The sequence below is a fragment of the Panicum hallii genome, chromosome 2, assembly GCF_002211085.1.
Source record: "Panicum hallii strain FIL2 chromosome 2, PHallii_v3.1, whole genome shotgun sequence".
Taxonomy (NCBI): Eukaryota; Viridiplantae; Streptophyta; class Magnoliopsida; order Poales; family Poaceae; genus Panicum; species Panicum hallii.
The window spans coordinates 48,376,324-48,392,379 of NC_038043.1; the positions used below are offsets into that span (position 1 = coordinate 48,376,324).

The window sequence follows — 16,056 nt, forward strand, 5'->3', positions numbered from 1 at the left end:
GTGTTTCCGGAAACCGGCGTACTCCTCCTACGTCTCCCTCCCTCCCGACGATGCCGTTGTGCGCGGAGGACGTCACGGGACGGGGCGCTTTTGCCGTCAGACGCCACGCGCACCGAGCAGCGGAAGCAACAGCCGCGTCGCCCACCGCAATCCCGCGCGAGGAAACAGCACGGTCACCGGCTCGCCGTCCGGTCGTTCCCCGCGACCAACACCAACCCAACCGAGCCACCGCTGCCAGCGCCGCCCGCCGCCGATGGCATTCATGACGGACGCCGAGGGCGGGCGTGCGCAGCGGCGCGCTCGCGCGCGCACGGGCAAGTTGCGCGGGGTCCCGTCCACGACCCGCTGCCCTTTCCCGCAGGCCACGCCAGGCCCTGCCGCCCCCGCGCGCGCCCCCCGTCGGCCATCGCGTCGCGTCGCCGGGGTGGCGACCGGGCGAGACGGGTTAGGAAAGGTGCGGCCGCCTCTTACCTAACAAGCCCCGTAAACAAATGGTTTCCGGTGCGCCCCCCTCCCCTGCATGACCTCACGGCCTGCCTGCCTTCTACGCTTGGTTGCTCCTCCATTACCAGCAGTGGCAAGGTAAAACCCCCCTTTTGATCGGCGAGGATAAGAAGCAGCGGCAGGCGAGATTAAAGAAGAGCCGGGGCGTCGCTTTTTCTCCTTTTTGTGGCCTTGTGGGCTGCTGCTGCAGTGGTACATACCGGTAGAAAGAGGCATACACGTATGTGGCCCGGTGTGCCGTGTGTGCAAAGCAGGGTCGGCTCGGAATGGGAAAAAAGGAAAGCGTGGTCTAACTCACGAGGCGCTTTATCGAGCCTGCAGGATTAGGCGACGGTCACATGCCGGGTTTAGTGGTTCGGTAAACGTAGGATCCGGCTCACGCCTCGACACATGGCCGTCCAGTGTCTTTGAGGCTACCCGCACGGGCACGCCGCGCACGGGGCACTGAACCTGGTCTCCTGGAGAAGGGATCGTTGCCAAGTTACAGAGCCCCTAGGCCTAGCAGCAGATATTATTGCCCATGATCATCAGTTGGGGTGATGGTAATTACAGAGACGCAAAACGGAGCAACGAGAGAGAGAGAGAGAGAGAGAGAGAGAGAGAGAGAGCAGGGAAGATCCAGGGCACAAATCCTCACTTTTTTTCTTCTTCTTATCTCTCTTTTCTCTTTTCACTCGCCACTATTTTCACCTACGAGAGAGCTAACCGAATATCCAGGAGTGGCAAAACGGGAGAGACTAGAGGGAGGAACAGAGGCTCATTTCATCTCGAGGCTTCTGAAGTCGAGCATGGCGGTCCGGAGCCCCAGGAAGCTGCTGCACTTGCACTCCGCGCTCTTGGGGAGCCCCAGGCTGCAGCTGAAGCAGAGCCCGGCCTCCCGCTTCACCGGCTTCAGGGGCTCCTCCTGGCACGGCGGGCTGATGCAGAGGTCCAGGTTCAGGTCCGGGCACTTGAGCGGCTTCCCGTGGCCCCAGTCGGCGGGGTTCTGGTCGCGGCCGATCGCCGCCGCCGCCGCCTTCGGCTCCTCCAGCCGGAACACGGCGCCCTTCTCGTCACGCGCCGCGGCGGCGGCCGCCGCCTCGAACGATATGGTTATGTTGGACGCGTGCTCGTTGATCGGCCGGTGGGTCACCGGGTCGATCCCCCGGCTTAGCAGCTTCCTCCGGATGTGCGTGTTCCAGTAGTTCTTGATCTCGTTGTCCGTCCTTCCCGGCAGCCTCCCGGCGATCAGGGACCATCTGCGCCGAACAGAGAGGAAGCAGAGAGCAGGTCAGGAAATGGTGTGAATGCCACGAGCGGTGGGGTGATGAGGTGCGGGAGAGGGATGGATGCATGGCGCGAACGTACTTGTTGCCGAGGAGGCTGTGGAGCTTGATGATGAGCTCGTCCTCCTCCTCCGTGAAGTTGCCGCGCTTGAGGTCGGGCCGGAGGTAGTTGATCCACCGGAGGCGGCAGCTCTTGCCGCAGCGGAGCAGGCCGGCGGCCTTGGGCAGCGAGCGCCAGCAACCCTCGCCGTGCGCCTTGATGTACGCGACGAGTCGGTCGTCCTCTTCCTTGGTCCACGCGCCCTTGTTGGTGTGCGCCTTCTCGCAGCACGGCGACCTCCCCATGGCGGCCGACGAACCAGGACCAAACCGGCGATGTTGCTTGCTGCTTTCCCGAGGATACTTTTGCCGCCGCTTTCTTCCGCTCCCCTCCCTCGGTGCGGTGGCCTTGCGGCAGTGGAGGTTGCTGCTGCTGCTGCTGCGGTGCTGCGAGCCAAGGGTGGGTGGAGGGGGGCCTGGATTTTATAGGCACTTGACTGGATCGGGGGGAGGAGGTCTTCTAGAGGGCCTGGCTGGCTGAGTTGGTGGGAAAAAGGTTAGGCCGGTAGGCCTCCCTCCTCCCCAGGCCTCCATGACCTCATCGCTGCCACTGGTTCGCTACCAGTTTCATCGCAAAGCGAGAGGCCACGGGGGGAGCCGGGCACCGCGCCACGGCCGTGGAACGGAACCTCGGGCAGGTAGGTGAAAAGTGAGGCAAGCGCCGCGCGCGCCAACCGTGTGTGGTGCTCATGGATGGATGGATGGATGGATGCCGATGCCTACCTCCGCTCCAGCACGATGACGGATGGGGCGCGCGCGGGTTTTAGCAGCTAACTAACCGCACCGCCACCACCCCTCCCTGACGCAAACCTGTCCCTGATTTGGTTAGGGTGATGGATGGATTAGGTTCATCTCCCTTTCCCTGTTGCTGATGCCGATTTGCCGAGGGCCCCCACCGCAACCCCGTGAAACACAGATGCCCTGCACAGGAGGTAAACATGAGGATTACAGACATGAGGGGGTGTCATCTGGCTCGCCTCTTTGTTAAAGTGAACCGTAATACACATTCAGTGCAAATGGATCATGGAGTCAATCACGATCGTGTCGACATGAAAATGATTTATTCTGTACACTAGGACAGAAGTAGTAGTTGTGCAAAGGGTTATCCATGTGTTTATAAAAAACAGCCTGATCTCACCAGCTCTACTCACCTTGGCACCTCTTTGTTTAACAAGGCAAAATGTTTTTGGTGTACCTTCTAACCCATATGCTGATACCTGCACTAAAAAAACAGGACGGGGTCCAAAACTAAGGAACCCCTAATCATGGAGATTTTCATTGTTTATTCCTGCATAAAATAGAGCCAATCAGAATTGGCATCTGGTACTGCCTAAATGAATGTTATTGGCCACCCACCGTATTGTTTAGTTTATTTTGCCTAGAATAATTTTGTTTCCAGAATCATAGATATTGTCACACTCCGATCAACCTACTTTCGTGTGGAACTTTTGTTTTATAGTACTCTCATCTAGGTTAGTTCATCTGTTTGGTCAACCACAAATTAAAAATTCACCAAACGCATTACTCCAGCATCTGTATCGTTTATCTTTCCGCAACAAGGCAGATCATGTGGATATCGTATTTATATAGGCAAATCGACATGGCAATAATTTAAACACTATCTGTGATCCTTAATAATACATCAACTATGATTAGGACCTCTTCCAATTCAAACATGTATGTATTCGATTGCTCATCAGCTATTCGAATACTGAACTTATCAAGGCATTGAATTTCCTACAAAATTAGGACATTTTCTGCATTACTAAAGGCTGTGGGCATTGCATTGTGCGGAAGATGGGAAGCAGATGAAATTATGAGTTCGTGAGGTGGACCATTAATTGTTACTTGTTAGGAGGACTTGCATATCTGTGACAAAATCCAGATGGGCTTACATTATTTTTGTCTACCTAATATATTCGTTTTGGGATGGTTACCAAACTATGGACCATAGTTGGTTGGGTGCAAGGATAGGAAATATCCCTAACCATTAGTTTCGGTTGGGGCCAGAATGATTGGGACTCCACACTCCACAATGGTCCGCACTGTTTATGTTTCTGGTGTCTCCCCTTATTTCTTTCTTGTTGTCATTGAGTGACCATAGCTCCAGATCTAACTCTAAATTTTGTTCTTACTGATATGATACATGCGTATATGGGTTTATTCAGGCAAAAATCAATGAAAAATTGAGCATTTCATAACAGATGTATAAACAGTTTATATCATTTGGCAGTACAGGTTTATAGAACATCTATGAGAAGAGGTGTATTTGAAAACCAAGCATTTCAACAAAGTGCAGGCAACAAATGTGAGTCAGAGTGTTACACAACTAATTAGTCACGAAAAACTTGTATTTAATTGTTATTACCAAGCAGGAACAAGCTAGTTAGCTATAAATCAAGCTTAAGTCCTGTCAGTTTGTTACCGACTGATTTTATACATTCTTAATAGCTCCTTTTTGTGCACTTAATTATATCTAGTAAACCACTTCGGTTGTACCCTAATCACCACCCTAACTAGCAAAAGCAGTGCAATCACTGAACGAAACGCACTAGCATCATAACTTTTAGTAGTTAAATGGTAGGCACTAGTTCTAGAAAGCATGAAGTCAGGCAAGAGGAAATGGTTTGTAGTTGAGATGTGGTGTCGCTTATGTGCATTAGTTCTACCTTCCACTTAGCACACACTTGTGGTGCAAGCCTCCATGTGCAAGCTGGGCTGTTTTGGGTTAGGGGGAAGGAGAAAGAAGGTAAGGAGAGAGGTTGGTCAAGGAGCTCTTTTGCTGTCGTCTCTTCAAGGGAGTCATGGGCGAATTCGCCTTCCCTACCACACAGCACAAACGCAAACGGTACTTATCCATGAATCCTCTGTCCTAACTCCCAGCGGGCATCATCCTTTCACGCTCTTAATCTTCTCTCTACCTACCAGTCCTGGTATTCTTCTGTGCAATTGGCTATTATTGGGTTAGGTGTGGTGATAGTCTCCATGACTTCAACTCGAATTCATCAGAACATCAAATTTGTGCTATTCCAGCTTCAACAGGCATTGTTCCTACTTCATTAGGAAATTGACTAGAAAACCTTCATCCATAATACACTGCCTGACAACCAGAGACTTTCACTATCTTCAAGTAGATAAAGAAAACATGAGGACTATGTCCTAGACTTATGTGCATAATTCCAAATCAGAGCTCAATCAGAAGTCGGCACTGACATAATACTTTGTCATTGGAATAAGAACATAAAGAGAAAGCATTGCATGAAATTGGACCCATGAAAGAAAAATATTGTTCTAAAAATTGGCATCCCAACATGGGTTTTTTCTTAAAAATTAAATTTCAAAAGTTTGATTTGTTTATCTGAAAGAGGCTTAATTTGTTGGGTGAAGGTGGTCATCTTTTTATGCACCAACAGTTTGTTATTATTAAAAAGTAACCTGGTGCTTAAATCCAACACAATATCATGCTTACTGTGTCCCTTGAGTTCCTTTTTCCAGTGGATCCACCAACAGATAACATAAAATGCTTTCAATGGTCCTTTGACTCTGTCTGAATCAGTGGATTTCTGCAAAGAAAGAAACAACCAAAGATTCCACCATGTACCCTGATTCAGTTTGTCTCCCATAGAATTACCTTCAAATTAAAACTAAAAACAATGTCTTAACATATGTAGTTTAATACAAGGGGATGTAATTTCTGTAAATACGCCACTCTCAGCTGATACGTACAGTTGCAAGACAATCACTACCCATGCAACTAGCTCAGAAATTTGCTTCACACAGGTAAAAACGTGTGTGCAGACAAGTGACGATTAATCTCATCTTAGAAATTGATGTGGTAGAGCATTGATGGGAATCCACTGTCCACTGGGCCAACAGATTACAACACTAGCATATTCGATCAATTAACAGAGTAAAACGACGTAAACAATGTGGACCTTACAAAGACAACAGCACTTCATTCAGTCTGATAAGTTAATAATATACGGGAAAGCAGCATAAGAACTACAGGTCTCTATTGGAACGAGAGATGTAAGCATCGCCAAGGTTCGGATCTGGACCACTTACAACGCTGTGAGCTGAACGCCCTGATGTCGGTGCCCTTTTCGCCAATAACCACCGTTTCAATTCCGGACAGATCGCGTGACCAGCCCATTCCGGCCGGCGCCACTGCCCATCTGACGACACGTTCTCCTGCCACTACACCGTAGCTTCGTACCGGTTGAGTGGACGGGTCGCCGATCCCATTCGTCCAGCAGCGCTCCGGCATTTCGTCGAACACCTCGCGCCCCACAGCGGCGGCCGCCCGCGCCGCCAAGTCCACAGAGGAAAAAACCGCAGGGGTGACACAAATCCGCACCTTGCACTCCACACATTCAAGAATGTCGCCGCGAAACTCGGGCGCGACGGCAGTACCCAGCTCCAGGCGAGGCCGAGGCCGCCGTCGACAACGACGACGACAATGCCGGCGAGGAAACAGACGGGCAAACGACTTGACTCGGCCCACTTGATTAGGCCAGGCCCAGGAAGTACTAGCGGCCCGTGACAGCTATAGTCAGAACGGAACGAGCCGAGGCCCAGGAAGTCCCAACGGCTAGTTCCCCAAACGGCTAGCTCTCCAACGGTCGGACCCCCCAGACCGATTCATATATCTCCTGCGGAATCCAATGCCCCGCTACCAGCCTACTGCCACCGCTCCGCTTTCCCCTCCTCTCGCTCAGCTCCATTCCTGGATCATCTCGTTTCGCAAGCGAGGAGGAGGAGGAGGGAGGAGATCGAGGCCACGATGATGCAGCAGATGCAGCAGGAGCCATGGAACGCCGCCGCCGTGGGGCTCCTCCGGCCGACCAAGTCGGCGCCCTGCTCGCCCATCAAGCCGCCGCCGGCGGCCATGGTCCGGACCCACTCCGACTCCTTCCACGTCGCGCACAAGGTGCCCGTCGGCGACACGCCCTACGTGCGCGCCAAGCGCGTCCAGGTTAGTATCCTTCGGTGGATGACGCTGTGTTGCGGACGAATTGGATTCGATCTGATCAGATTTGCCGTGCCCCCGGCGTCGGTGACGCAGCTAGTGGACAAGGACCCGGAGAAGGCTATCGCGCTGTTCTGGTCGGCGATCAACGCCGGCGACCGTGTGGACAGCGCGCTCAAGGACATGGCCATCGTGATGAAGCAGCAGAACCGCGCCGAGGAGGCCATCGAGGCCATCAAGTCTCTGCGCAGCCGGTGCTCCGACCAGGCGCAGGAGTCGCTCGACAACATCCTCCTCGACCTCTACAAGGTTCGCGTCCTTCTCCTCCTCCCACGCATCGATCAAACCTTGTGTGCATGTATGTATCCGATTTGTGCATCTGAGATGGTACTGAATTTGAGTGCGTTCTTGCTGATGTCGCGATGCGCAGAGATGCGGGCGGCTGGACGACCAGATCTCGCTGCTCAAGCACAAGCTGCAGCTGATCCACCAGGGCCACGCCTTCAACGGCAAGCGCACGAAGACGGCGCGGTCGCAGGGCCGCAAGTTCCAAGTCACCCTCGAGCAGGAAGCCACCAGGCTTCTTGTAAGTGCACTCATTTCTTGTAGTTTCTTGCAGATTAAAGCTTCAATTCATATCTTCAACTCAAAAGAAAGCTTCGATTAGTATCTTCAACTCAAATTGAAGCTTCAATTCATTTCTTCAACTCAAATCGAAGCTTGAATCCATATCTTCAACTCAGATGCTAAATCTTTGTCCGCTGATCAATCTTACCATTGTGTTGTTGTGCAGGGTAACCTGGGATGGGCGCTGATGCAGAAGGAGAACTACACGGAGGCGGAGGGGGCGTACCGGCGGGCGCTGCTCATCGGGCCGGACAACAACAAGATGTGCAACCTGGGCATCTGCCTCATGAAGCAGGGCCGCGTGCTCGAGGCCAAGGACGTGCTCAAGCAGGTGCGCCCCGCGGCGGTCGACGGCCTGCGCGGCGCCGACTCGCACCTCAAGGCCTACGAGCGCGCGCAGGAGATGCTGCGGGACCTCGAGACCAAGCTCGTCGGCCGCCCGCGCGCCGACCAGCTCGACACGAGCTGGCTCTTCGACGCGCTGCTGCTGGGATCTTCATCAAGTATCTGGCAGCCGCAGCCGTGCATCGACCACTTGCTGCCACCTCAGGCTCCGGCTCCGGCTCCGGTCCCGGCGCCGGCGCGGCGCGACCACTTCGCCGATGAAAACGCCGTCATGAGCAAGAAGCTGGCGGCGCTCCAGGCGAACATGCTCAATGTGGACGCGCAGCCCTTCTACTCCCTGCGGATGCCGCCACTTGCGACGAAGCCACAGAACACACTGCCTCAGCAGCCGCAGCACAAGCCAGCTCCGGTCCACGATCCCTTGGGCAACCTGAAGAGGACACGGTCCGGCAATTGCATGGACAAGGCAGGAGCAGTGGTGGTGGACAAGGAGCAGAGCACCGACGAGAACAGAGGCAGGAGGAAGTCGCTCTCGGCTGAGGACAGATGGCCGGAGCTGCCCGACCACAGCGCGTTCGACGAGGCCCTCGTCGCGGCTGTCCTGGGCCCGGTGCTCGACGACGAGCCAGCAGCCACCGAAGGGAGGAACGGCGGCCACCGCAAGCTGCCGGCGAGCTGCGACACGAGCCCAGTGGTGAAGGAGAAGATCGGCAAGAGGCTGAGGATCTTCCAGGACATCACACAGACAGTGAACAACTTCTGATTCGTCTCGGTTTTCTTCACTTTCCTACTCACAACAGGCAGGCTCGACGTGGTGACGCCGCGGAGGAGATGGGCTTGTTCTCCTGGGAGCGCCTGCCTGGCAACTAAAATCAGGAACTCGATTCAAGTTAATTTGATTTCCAATTCGATTTTAACACACCAAATAACAGCTGATTCTTTTGTTCGCTTCTTCAGCTTGGCATTTTAAGGAAGCTTCTGTTTCCTGCTTCCTTGCCATAAGGCTCTCCTTGTAATAGAAGTGGACCGCATCGTGTTCTAATTATGTTTGGTTAAACACTTGAATAACAAAGCTCATTATTTATCTGCACAGCTGGTGACTCTCATCTGTTATTTCGACTTGCTCACTGCAAGTCTTCAGCCTGAATGCAATAGATTCCTGCGGAAGCTGATGACTGAACAATGTGCCCTTGAGCGCAATTTCCTGCGTCAAGATCACATCCTCTCCAGAATCGTAAAGTGCCGCTCACAAACTCTGTCCAGCTCGGTTCATCGTTTCAAAATGCAGCTCTGGAACTGGGATGCATCGCAACGCTCGTGTCATAGCGCGCCATCTCGACTTGATGCGGATGCTCGCTCTCCACACCGACGGCGTGTGCAAGCGACACAGCAGCTCGGCTGCTCGCTCATGATCTGAAGACCCACCGCGTTGTCGTCCCAGATTTTGGACTCTGCAGCATCGTCGAGTTTTGGGCTCAGATCAGAGACCAGAATGAGGCGCGGCGGACACGGTCGTGGTGTGGGCTATGGCCTATCTTACCCTTGTAGGCCCATTATCTGCAGGTCCAGTCCGCTAGCCCAAAACAAAGTTTGACTTTACAGATCTATGAAAGCCTTCACAGTTACTCCATCTAAAGTCGGTGTCATGATTCACGCCGAACATATGGTACTTTTGCAGGTTTCCGTGATCTCATGTTCTAAAACATCATTGTGATCTGAAATCACCTTTCCCCCTCAAGAGAGAAAAAACTGGAATCATTTTTCTCTAGCTCACACAGTAGTACCAGGCGAGGTTAGATTTCTTGCGGTAGAACATGTTCCGTTCTTGTCGGAGGAAATCTCCAGCTGGGTGGCGGAATGCACCCGCCTAAGTTAAGGATGGGTTTGGAGGAGACTTAGGAGCGCTTGATCGATGTGCGGATGAACACAAGAAGGACGCAAGGAGGATTTTAGAGTGGTTCGGACCGCCGGAGCGTAACACCCTACGTCCACTTGAGAGTTGTATTGATTGTGTAAGCCTGGATGGAACTTAGCCTATGTTCGAGTGTGTCTGAATCCTTGTCTTCTAACGAGTGCACTCTCTCTTTTATAGCCAAGGGGAGTGCTTACATTGAGCCGGACCCCGACAGGTGGGCCTGGCCAACAGGAGCCTGTTCTACGAGAGATATGGAGGTCATCTCCTCGAGCTCCTCTCCGTAGTCCTCTTCGACCGAGAAGTTGATGTGCGTATCCACAGCCAGGATATGGCCGTGTACAGCCTTGTCTTGCACAGTGTCCGGTGTCAGCATTGCCCAATAGTGAAGTCGTGCTGTCACTGTTGGGATGGAACCTCCTGCCAGGCGGTGAAACAGCGCTGACCCGTTGCGTGCGTACTGTTACAGCGCACGCCTTGGCTCGCCTATTACAGGCCATCATCACGCGCGCAGCGCCGTGACGGGACTGTACACAGTCCGCGCACTGTGCACGGTGATACGACGCGCCGCCTTGGAAATAGGCGGGCTTACCGTGGTGTCAGCCTACCTGCCCCGTGTGTCAGTGGCAGGCCGTTCTTTTTGACTTGGGCACGCACGGCCCAGCTAACGCATTAAATGCTGGTAGGTGGGCTGGAGCCCGCGAAGGGCCTCCAGCCGCAGGCACGTGGCAGGGCCAGCCCCGTTCCCACCGCAGGACGGCGCGTGGCGGCGCCGGACCCCTTCCCGGCGGGAGGGGGTCCGGGCCCTCGAGGCCGGTCGGAGCGGCCTGGCCTGTGATGGTTCGGCCATCACATGTGGCGGCCCCGGACCTCCCTGGGGAGACCGGGTCCGCGGGGGCTACCCGAGAGCTCTCCAGCTTTCCTAAGGACGTGGGGGCTCCGGTCCCGGAATAGCACGAGGAGGGTCCGGAGACCACGGTCCCCAGCTGTCAGGCCCGGACCGTACGCCACGTCCCCCAGAAGGCAAGGGGGAGATTACGGATAGCGAGATGCCAAGGGCCTGGTCACCCTAGCAGGAGGTACCCCTGTCTGTATGTACCGACAGAGGCCCCCGGGCCCACCTCGGGAGAGGGACGAACCCGTAGGTGGGGCCAGATCCCAGCATCGCGCCGGGTGGACAGCTTGTTCTCGTGGAGAAAGGGCATGTAAGTCTTTTTCCCCCAAAGCGGGAACCCCGAGGGGGCCATCCCCCGCCCGCGCCGTGCGCGTCAGACGGTTCAGATTCTTGTCTTATTCGAGCCCGTCCCGCGGCCTGGGCGGTTCGGATTCTACTTTTCCCTCCTTTCCTCCAGCGGCTGCACCCATGATGGGTGGGCCTGGGCCCGCCGGTCATGGGGTGTAAGAGGAGGTGCCTGGAGCAGGCAACCGTTCGACTTCTCCTCGGTCGCCGCGGGCGCGAGAAGGCAACAGCCTTTCGCATAAAAGGTATACACCGAAGGGAACGGCTACCTTTTCGCTCTTGCCAACAACAGACGCCGCAGCGCCCCTTCGTCTCCGCATCCCTTCTCGCAATCAGCTTCCTTGCGCTCGGATTCCTTCTCTTCCCAGCCCCTTGCAATCCATCCCCAGCGAACTCACCGCCATCGCCATGTCTTCGCTTCCTTTCCCGCGCCGCTTCCAGAGCCAGGTTCAGTTGGACTCGGTGCGGCGCCTTCTGGGATGGACCGCGCCGGCGCAAGCCGGGAAGGTCAGGGCCGGCAAAATCCCTCTCTGCGACCTTGCCGCGGGGGAGTTCGTCCTTTTAAACTCATACATTATGTGCGGGTTGGTTTCTCCGATTTCCTCCTTCTTCCTCCTGCTCCTGGAGGAGTTCGGCCTCCAACTTCATCATCTCACCCCCCACTCCGTCCTCCTCGTGGCGGTCTCGCCCATTTTATGGAGATGTTCGTGGGGGTGCGCCCCTGCACCACCATCTTCAAACACTTCTACGCTCTGGTCGGGACCGGGAAGACTAAGCGCAGCGAGATCGGCGCTTATTACTTCCAGCTCTGGCACGGGATGGCGGGCTCCTACATCGCCGCCTTCTCCACCTCCAAGTGGGAGGACTGGCGCGAAGGCTGGGTCATCGCGGCAGTCGACTCCCACGACCGCCTGGAGCTGCCAACGGAGGGTCCCCAGAGCAACCGGAGCACCTGGAAGGACAGGCCAACAATACCAGCGGAGCTCGACCCGGTGCTGTACCGGATCAAGAAACTGGCAAGGAGCGGCCTGACTTCCATGATGGTGCTGGGCGACTTCCTGAAGCGGCAAATCGCCCCCCTGCAGCAGCGGTCCCGGATGGCCTACGTGTACATGGGGCTAAATGACTAATGCAGGATCGCGCGCGGGCCAGGCGGCGACTTCACCAAGGCGGAGATAGAGGCGGCGCTCCGGGCGATGACCGGCGAGGTGTTCATCCCAGAGTTCTTGGTCCCCCCGAGCGGGGTCAAGGTCCTGTGCGAGGACCAGGCATTGCGGTCATCAGTCCTGGCGTCGATGCCGGCCCTGGACGAGGGCGGCCTGGCGGTCCGGCAACTGGGAGGGGACCCCAACCGCGGGCTCCAGATCCCTAGCGCCACACCGGACCGCCAGCAACACCCCGGCGAAGGTGCCGGGGAGCCGAGACCCGGAGGTCCGGCCCCCGGCGGGAAAGGAAAGGAGAAGGTGCCGGTGCCGGAGCACCGGCACAAGGACAGTGCGGGTGCTGCCCCGGCCCAAAGGAGCAACGAGACTCAGGGGGCGGCACCCGCGCGGAACAGCCAAGCCGAAGGGAGCAAGTCCTGAAGGCTCCAGCGCGGCGACGGCTCCTTGGTCGGGGAGCCGGCGCCCAAACTCTAGAAGACGGCGGGGGCAGAGGAGCAGAGCAGAGCTCCACCCCCCACGCCACAATAGCAGCAGCCAGAGAGGAGATCGGAGGAGACGTGAAGGCCTCCTCCGAGGCAGCAGACTCCTCCACCACCACCGCCAACACGGCGGCCGGCGACGCCACCGCCGTCGCCGACAGAGCAGAGGTTGCAAGCCCCACCCCTGCCACCAGAAGCTTCGGCAGCCGGAGACCAACACCAGAAGTCCGAGGGGTCCTCGACAGGGAAGAAGGTCCCCCCAGCTGCCCGGGGCAGATGGGAATGGTGCGACTTCCCGTAAGTAGTCTTGTCAGGGTTTTTCATTATCCCTCTTAGTTTCTGGTCCTTTACCATATTGGTGATACGGCAGGCCCCAATCTTCAGATGCTCCAACTGGGGGACCCGGCCCCCAGCCAGCGCCGGGACCCTTTGCGCCGACCCCAGCAGAACCCCCGCCTGAGGCAGCCCCAGAAGCCTCCGGACCCATGGGCCCGGAGCCGGAGGCCTCCACTCCACCACGACCCGAAGCTACCCCCCCAGAAGGGGGCCGCCAAACCCGCTGCGGCGACGGAGGCAGCGGCAGCAGCTCCGGACGTTGAGGCCGGGCCCTCACTAGCTGAGCCAGCAGCTGAGGAGGCCGCTACCATGGCGGAGGCTGCAGCGCCAGAGGCAGCAGGGGCGGCGGAGATCACGGCTCCAGAGGCCACGTAGGCAGCGGCACCGGAGGCAGCGGCGCTGGAGGCGGCAGCACCGGAGGCGGCGGGGGCGGCAGCACCGGAGGCGGCGGCACCGGAGGCAGCGGAGGCGGCGGCACCGGAGGTTGTTGCAGTTGCCAGCAGCGCCGCCCCACCGGCGGAGGAGGAACTGGAGGTGGTGCTGGGAAGGCACCTCCTCCCGAGCACAGCGGAGGTCCCTCTCCCCTGGCTCATAGCCAAATGCCAGCAGGCTCAGCAGGAGCTAGAGGCTGGCATGCGCCGGGAGTGGGAGAAGCTGGAGGCAGAGCGCCACCGGCTCTCCGACTGGGAGGTCCGCCTGGGGGACCGCATCAACACCGTCTCTGCCCGCTACGCCGAGAAGCGCGCCAAGCTCGTGCTAGGGCGCGAGCTCCTGCGGGAGGAGTTGGAGCAGGCCCGCGACCGGGAGGCGGCTGCACTCCAACGGGAGAAGGCGGCCACGCGGCGGGAAGAGGAAGCCCTTAAGCGGCAGATCGCCGCGGAGGAGAGGATGCTGGCGGTAGCGGACAGGGAGCGGATCGCCCGGGAGCTGGCGGCCCAAGTCAGGAAGGCGGCGGGAGCGGTGGAGGCGCAAGAGGCCACCCTTGCGGATCTGGCGGCGGCGGCAACAAGGAAAGAAGAATGGCTGGCCGCGCGCGAAGCAGAGGAGGCGGCCCGGCTCCAGGAGCTCCAGAAGCGGGAAGAGGCTGTGGAGGAGGAGCTGGCAGCCGGAACTCGGAGGCTCCAGGAGCGCGAGGCGGCCCTCCGGGAGAGGGAGGCCAAGGTGGAGGGACTCCTGGCGGAGCGGAGCGCCGGCATCGACTGGTTAACAAGATGGGTCGGTGCGGTGAATCCTCTGCTAGAAGCACTCGGAGCCAACCCCATCTGGGTGCCGCAGGCTCCTTCACCATTTGGCGCCGCACTCCAGCTGCTGGACTCCACCGCCAGGCGGCTACAGGACGTGGAGGCCGACATACAGGACCTCCTGGAGACAGAGGGGCGAGCAGTTGCTCGGGGGATGGCGGAGTACATCCTTACCAGCTTCCGAAGCCACGACCCCGCCATCCAATTGACCCCAGTCCTGGTCGGACCTCTCTGGGCAACGGCAGCCGCTGCACGGGAAGGAGTCCAGGAGGCAGCGGACATGGTCGCGGCACGTGCCCGACGTCGCCCGGAACCTGCACAGAGCAGGGGTACCTCCGGGACACCAGATCAATAGTTCTAGGAACTTTTTGTTGTTTCTTATGTAATATAACTTTTGTTATTGTAAAATAACTTCGTAATGTTGTGTATATTATCAGTAATGTGTTTAAGTATTTCATGTGTCTACTTTTTATGAAAAACTTAGCTGTTTTCCTGGTTGTCGATCTGTAAAGTGTTCTTGGGCACACCGAGGTCCCGTGTGGCCCCCTGGGAGGTAGTCGCGATAGGTCAGAACTAGTTGCCATAGAACCGAGGTCCTGCACATGACTTAGGATTGACGCTTAGTAGACGTCTCCACGGGTTCCCAGTCTGGCCAGCGAAGGCCTCCTAAGTTGCGTAGCGAGTCAGAGCATCAGGACCTTTGTTCGGGGGCTAAAAGGGGTCACAGCCCCTGGGTCCATGGTTCGAGGTACAACAGTACTCACCCTAGGAGGGCAGGGCGTGTAGGCTTAGGGTACGGAACCAGGCTAAGCGGCTACACAACCCTGGACCCCAGCAAAGGGCGAGTACGTCTCCCTGAAGCCAGTTCCCAGGGGTCCGGTTCCTTTGCTCTTGTGAAACAGATGTCCCGGGCAGAGACGTAGCGTAGCAACTTAAGAAGGGCCTTAGGCACGACACAGACGCGAAAAACACGTGGGGGGTTAGCGTAACAAGGAGCAAAGAAAGATAGAATTGCATGGACTTTAAGGACATACTGAGAAGTAAATTTTTCCTTAATGAATTGGTACAGAAGGATTGTGCGATGTACGCCAGGGGCCGGGTTTACGAGGACGGAACTCCACCCCCTGGTCCGCACTGTGATACTACCAATTACAAAGGAAAAATTTCCTCTCAACTAGGTCCTAGGGATAGAACTTACGGAGGTGCTCAATGTTCTATGGATTGGGTAGTTGCATACCATCCTTCGCAGCCAGACGAATAGACCCGGGTCGGCACACTTTTGTTACCTTGAAGGGCCCCTCCCAACTGGGGGAGAGCTTGTGCATGCCCTCTCGGTTTAGGATTCGTCTTAGGACTAGGTCCCCGACCCGGAGCTCCCTACTACGCACGAACCGTTGGTGGTAGCGCCGGAGCACTTGGTTGTATCGTGCGTTTCGGACTGCTGCACGCCATCTGCGCTTGTCGACGAGGTCCACGTCTTGGCGACGCCGCTGCTCCTGCAAATCCTCATCAAAAGACTGGACTCGTAGAGAGCCCATGGTGATCTCCGGAGGAAGGCACGCTTCGGCCCCGTAGACCAGGAAGAAAGGGTTTCCCCTATTGCCCGGCTGGGTGTGGTCTGGTTCCCCCATAACACGCTCGGAAGCTCATCAATCCACCTTGAGCCATGTTTCTTAAGATCGCAGTAGGTCCGGATCTTGAGCCCTCTGAGGATCTCAGCATTAGCCTGCTCAACTTGGCCATTGCTCCTGGGGTGCGCCACTGAGGCGAAACAGAGCTGGATGCCAATGTCCTCGCAGTACTCCTGGAAGTATTGGCTCGTGAACTGAGTCCCATTGTCTGTGATGACGCGGTTCGGGACCCCGAATCAGCACAC

The 16,056-nt window shown here is 56.8% G+C and overlaps 2 protein-coding genes across 2 annotated transcripts; one reads left to right on the forward strand and one right to left on the reverse strand.

The window, feature by feature from the left end:
* Window positions 1-977: 977 nt before the first annotated feature.
* On the reverse strand, window positions 978-2,475 carry LOC112882360 (myb-related protein Hv1-like). The gene is made up of 2 exons (XM_025947391.1): window positions 1,852-2,475; window positions 978-1,742 (listed from the first exon to the last, which is right to left on the reverse strand). Exons 1-2 carry the CDS (start codon window positions 2,112-2,114, stop codon window positions 1,262-1,264), a joined length of 744 nt encoding a protein of 247 aa, XP_025803176.1. The 5' UTR covers window positions 2,115-2,475; the 3' UTR covers window positions 978-1,261.
* Window positions 2,476-6,557: 4,082 nt separating this feature from the next.
* On the forward strand, window positions 6,558-8,894 carry LOC112882359 (protein POLLENLESS 3-LIKE 2). Its single transcript, XM_025947390.1, has 4 exons — window positions 6,558-6,843; window positions 6,934-7,146; window positions 7,268-7,423; window positions 7,631-8,894. Exons 1-4 carry the CDS (start codon window positions 6,652-6,654, stop codon window positions 8,570-8,572), a joined length of 1,503 nt encoding a protein of 500 aa, XP_025803175.1. The 5' UTR covers window positions 6,558-6,651; the 3' UTR covers window positions 8,573-8,894.
* Window positions 8,895-16,056: the final 7,162 nt, after the last annotated feature.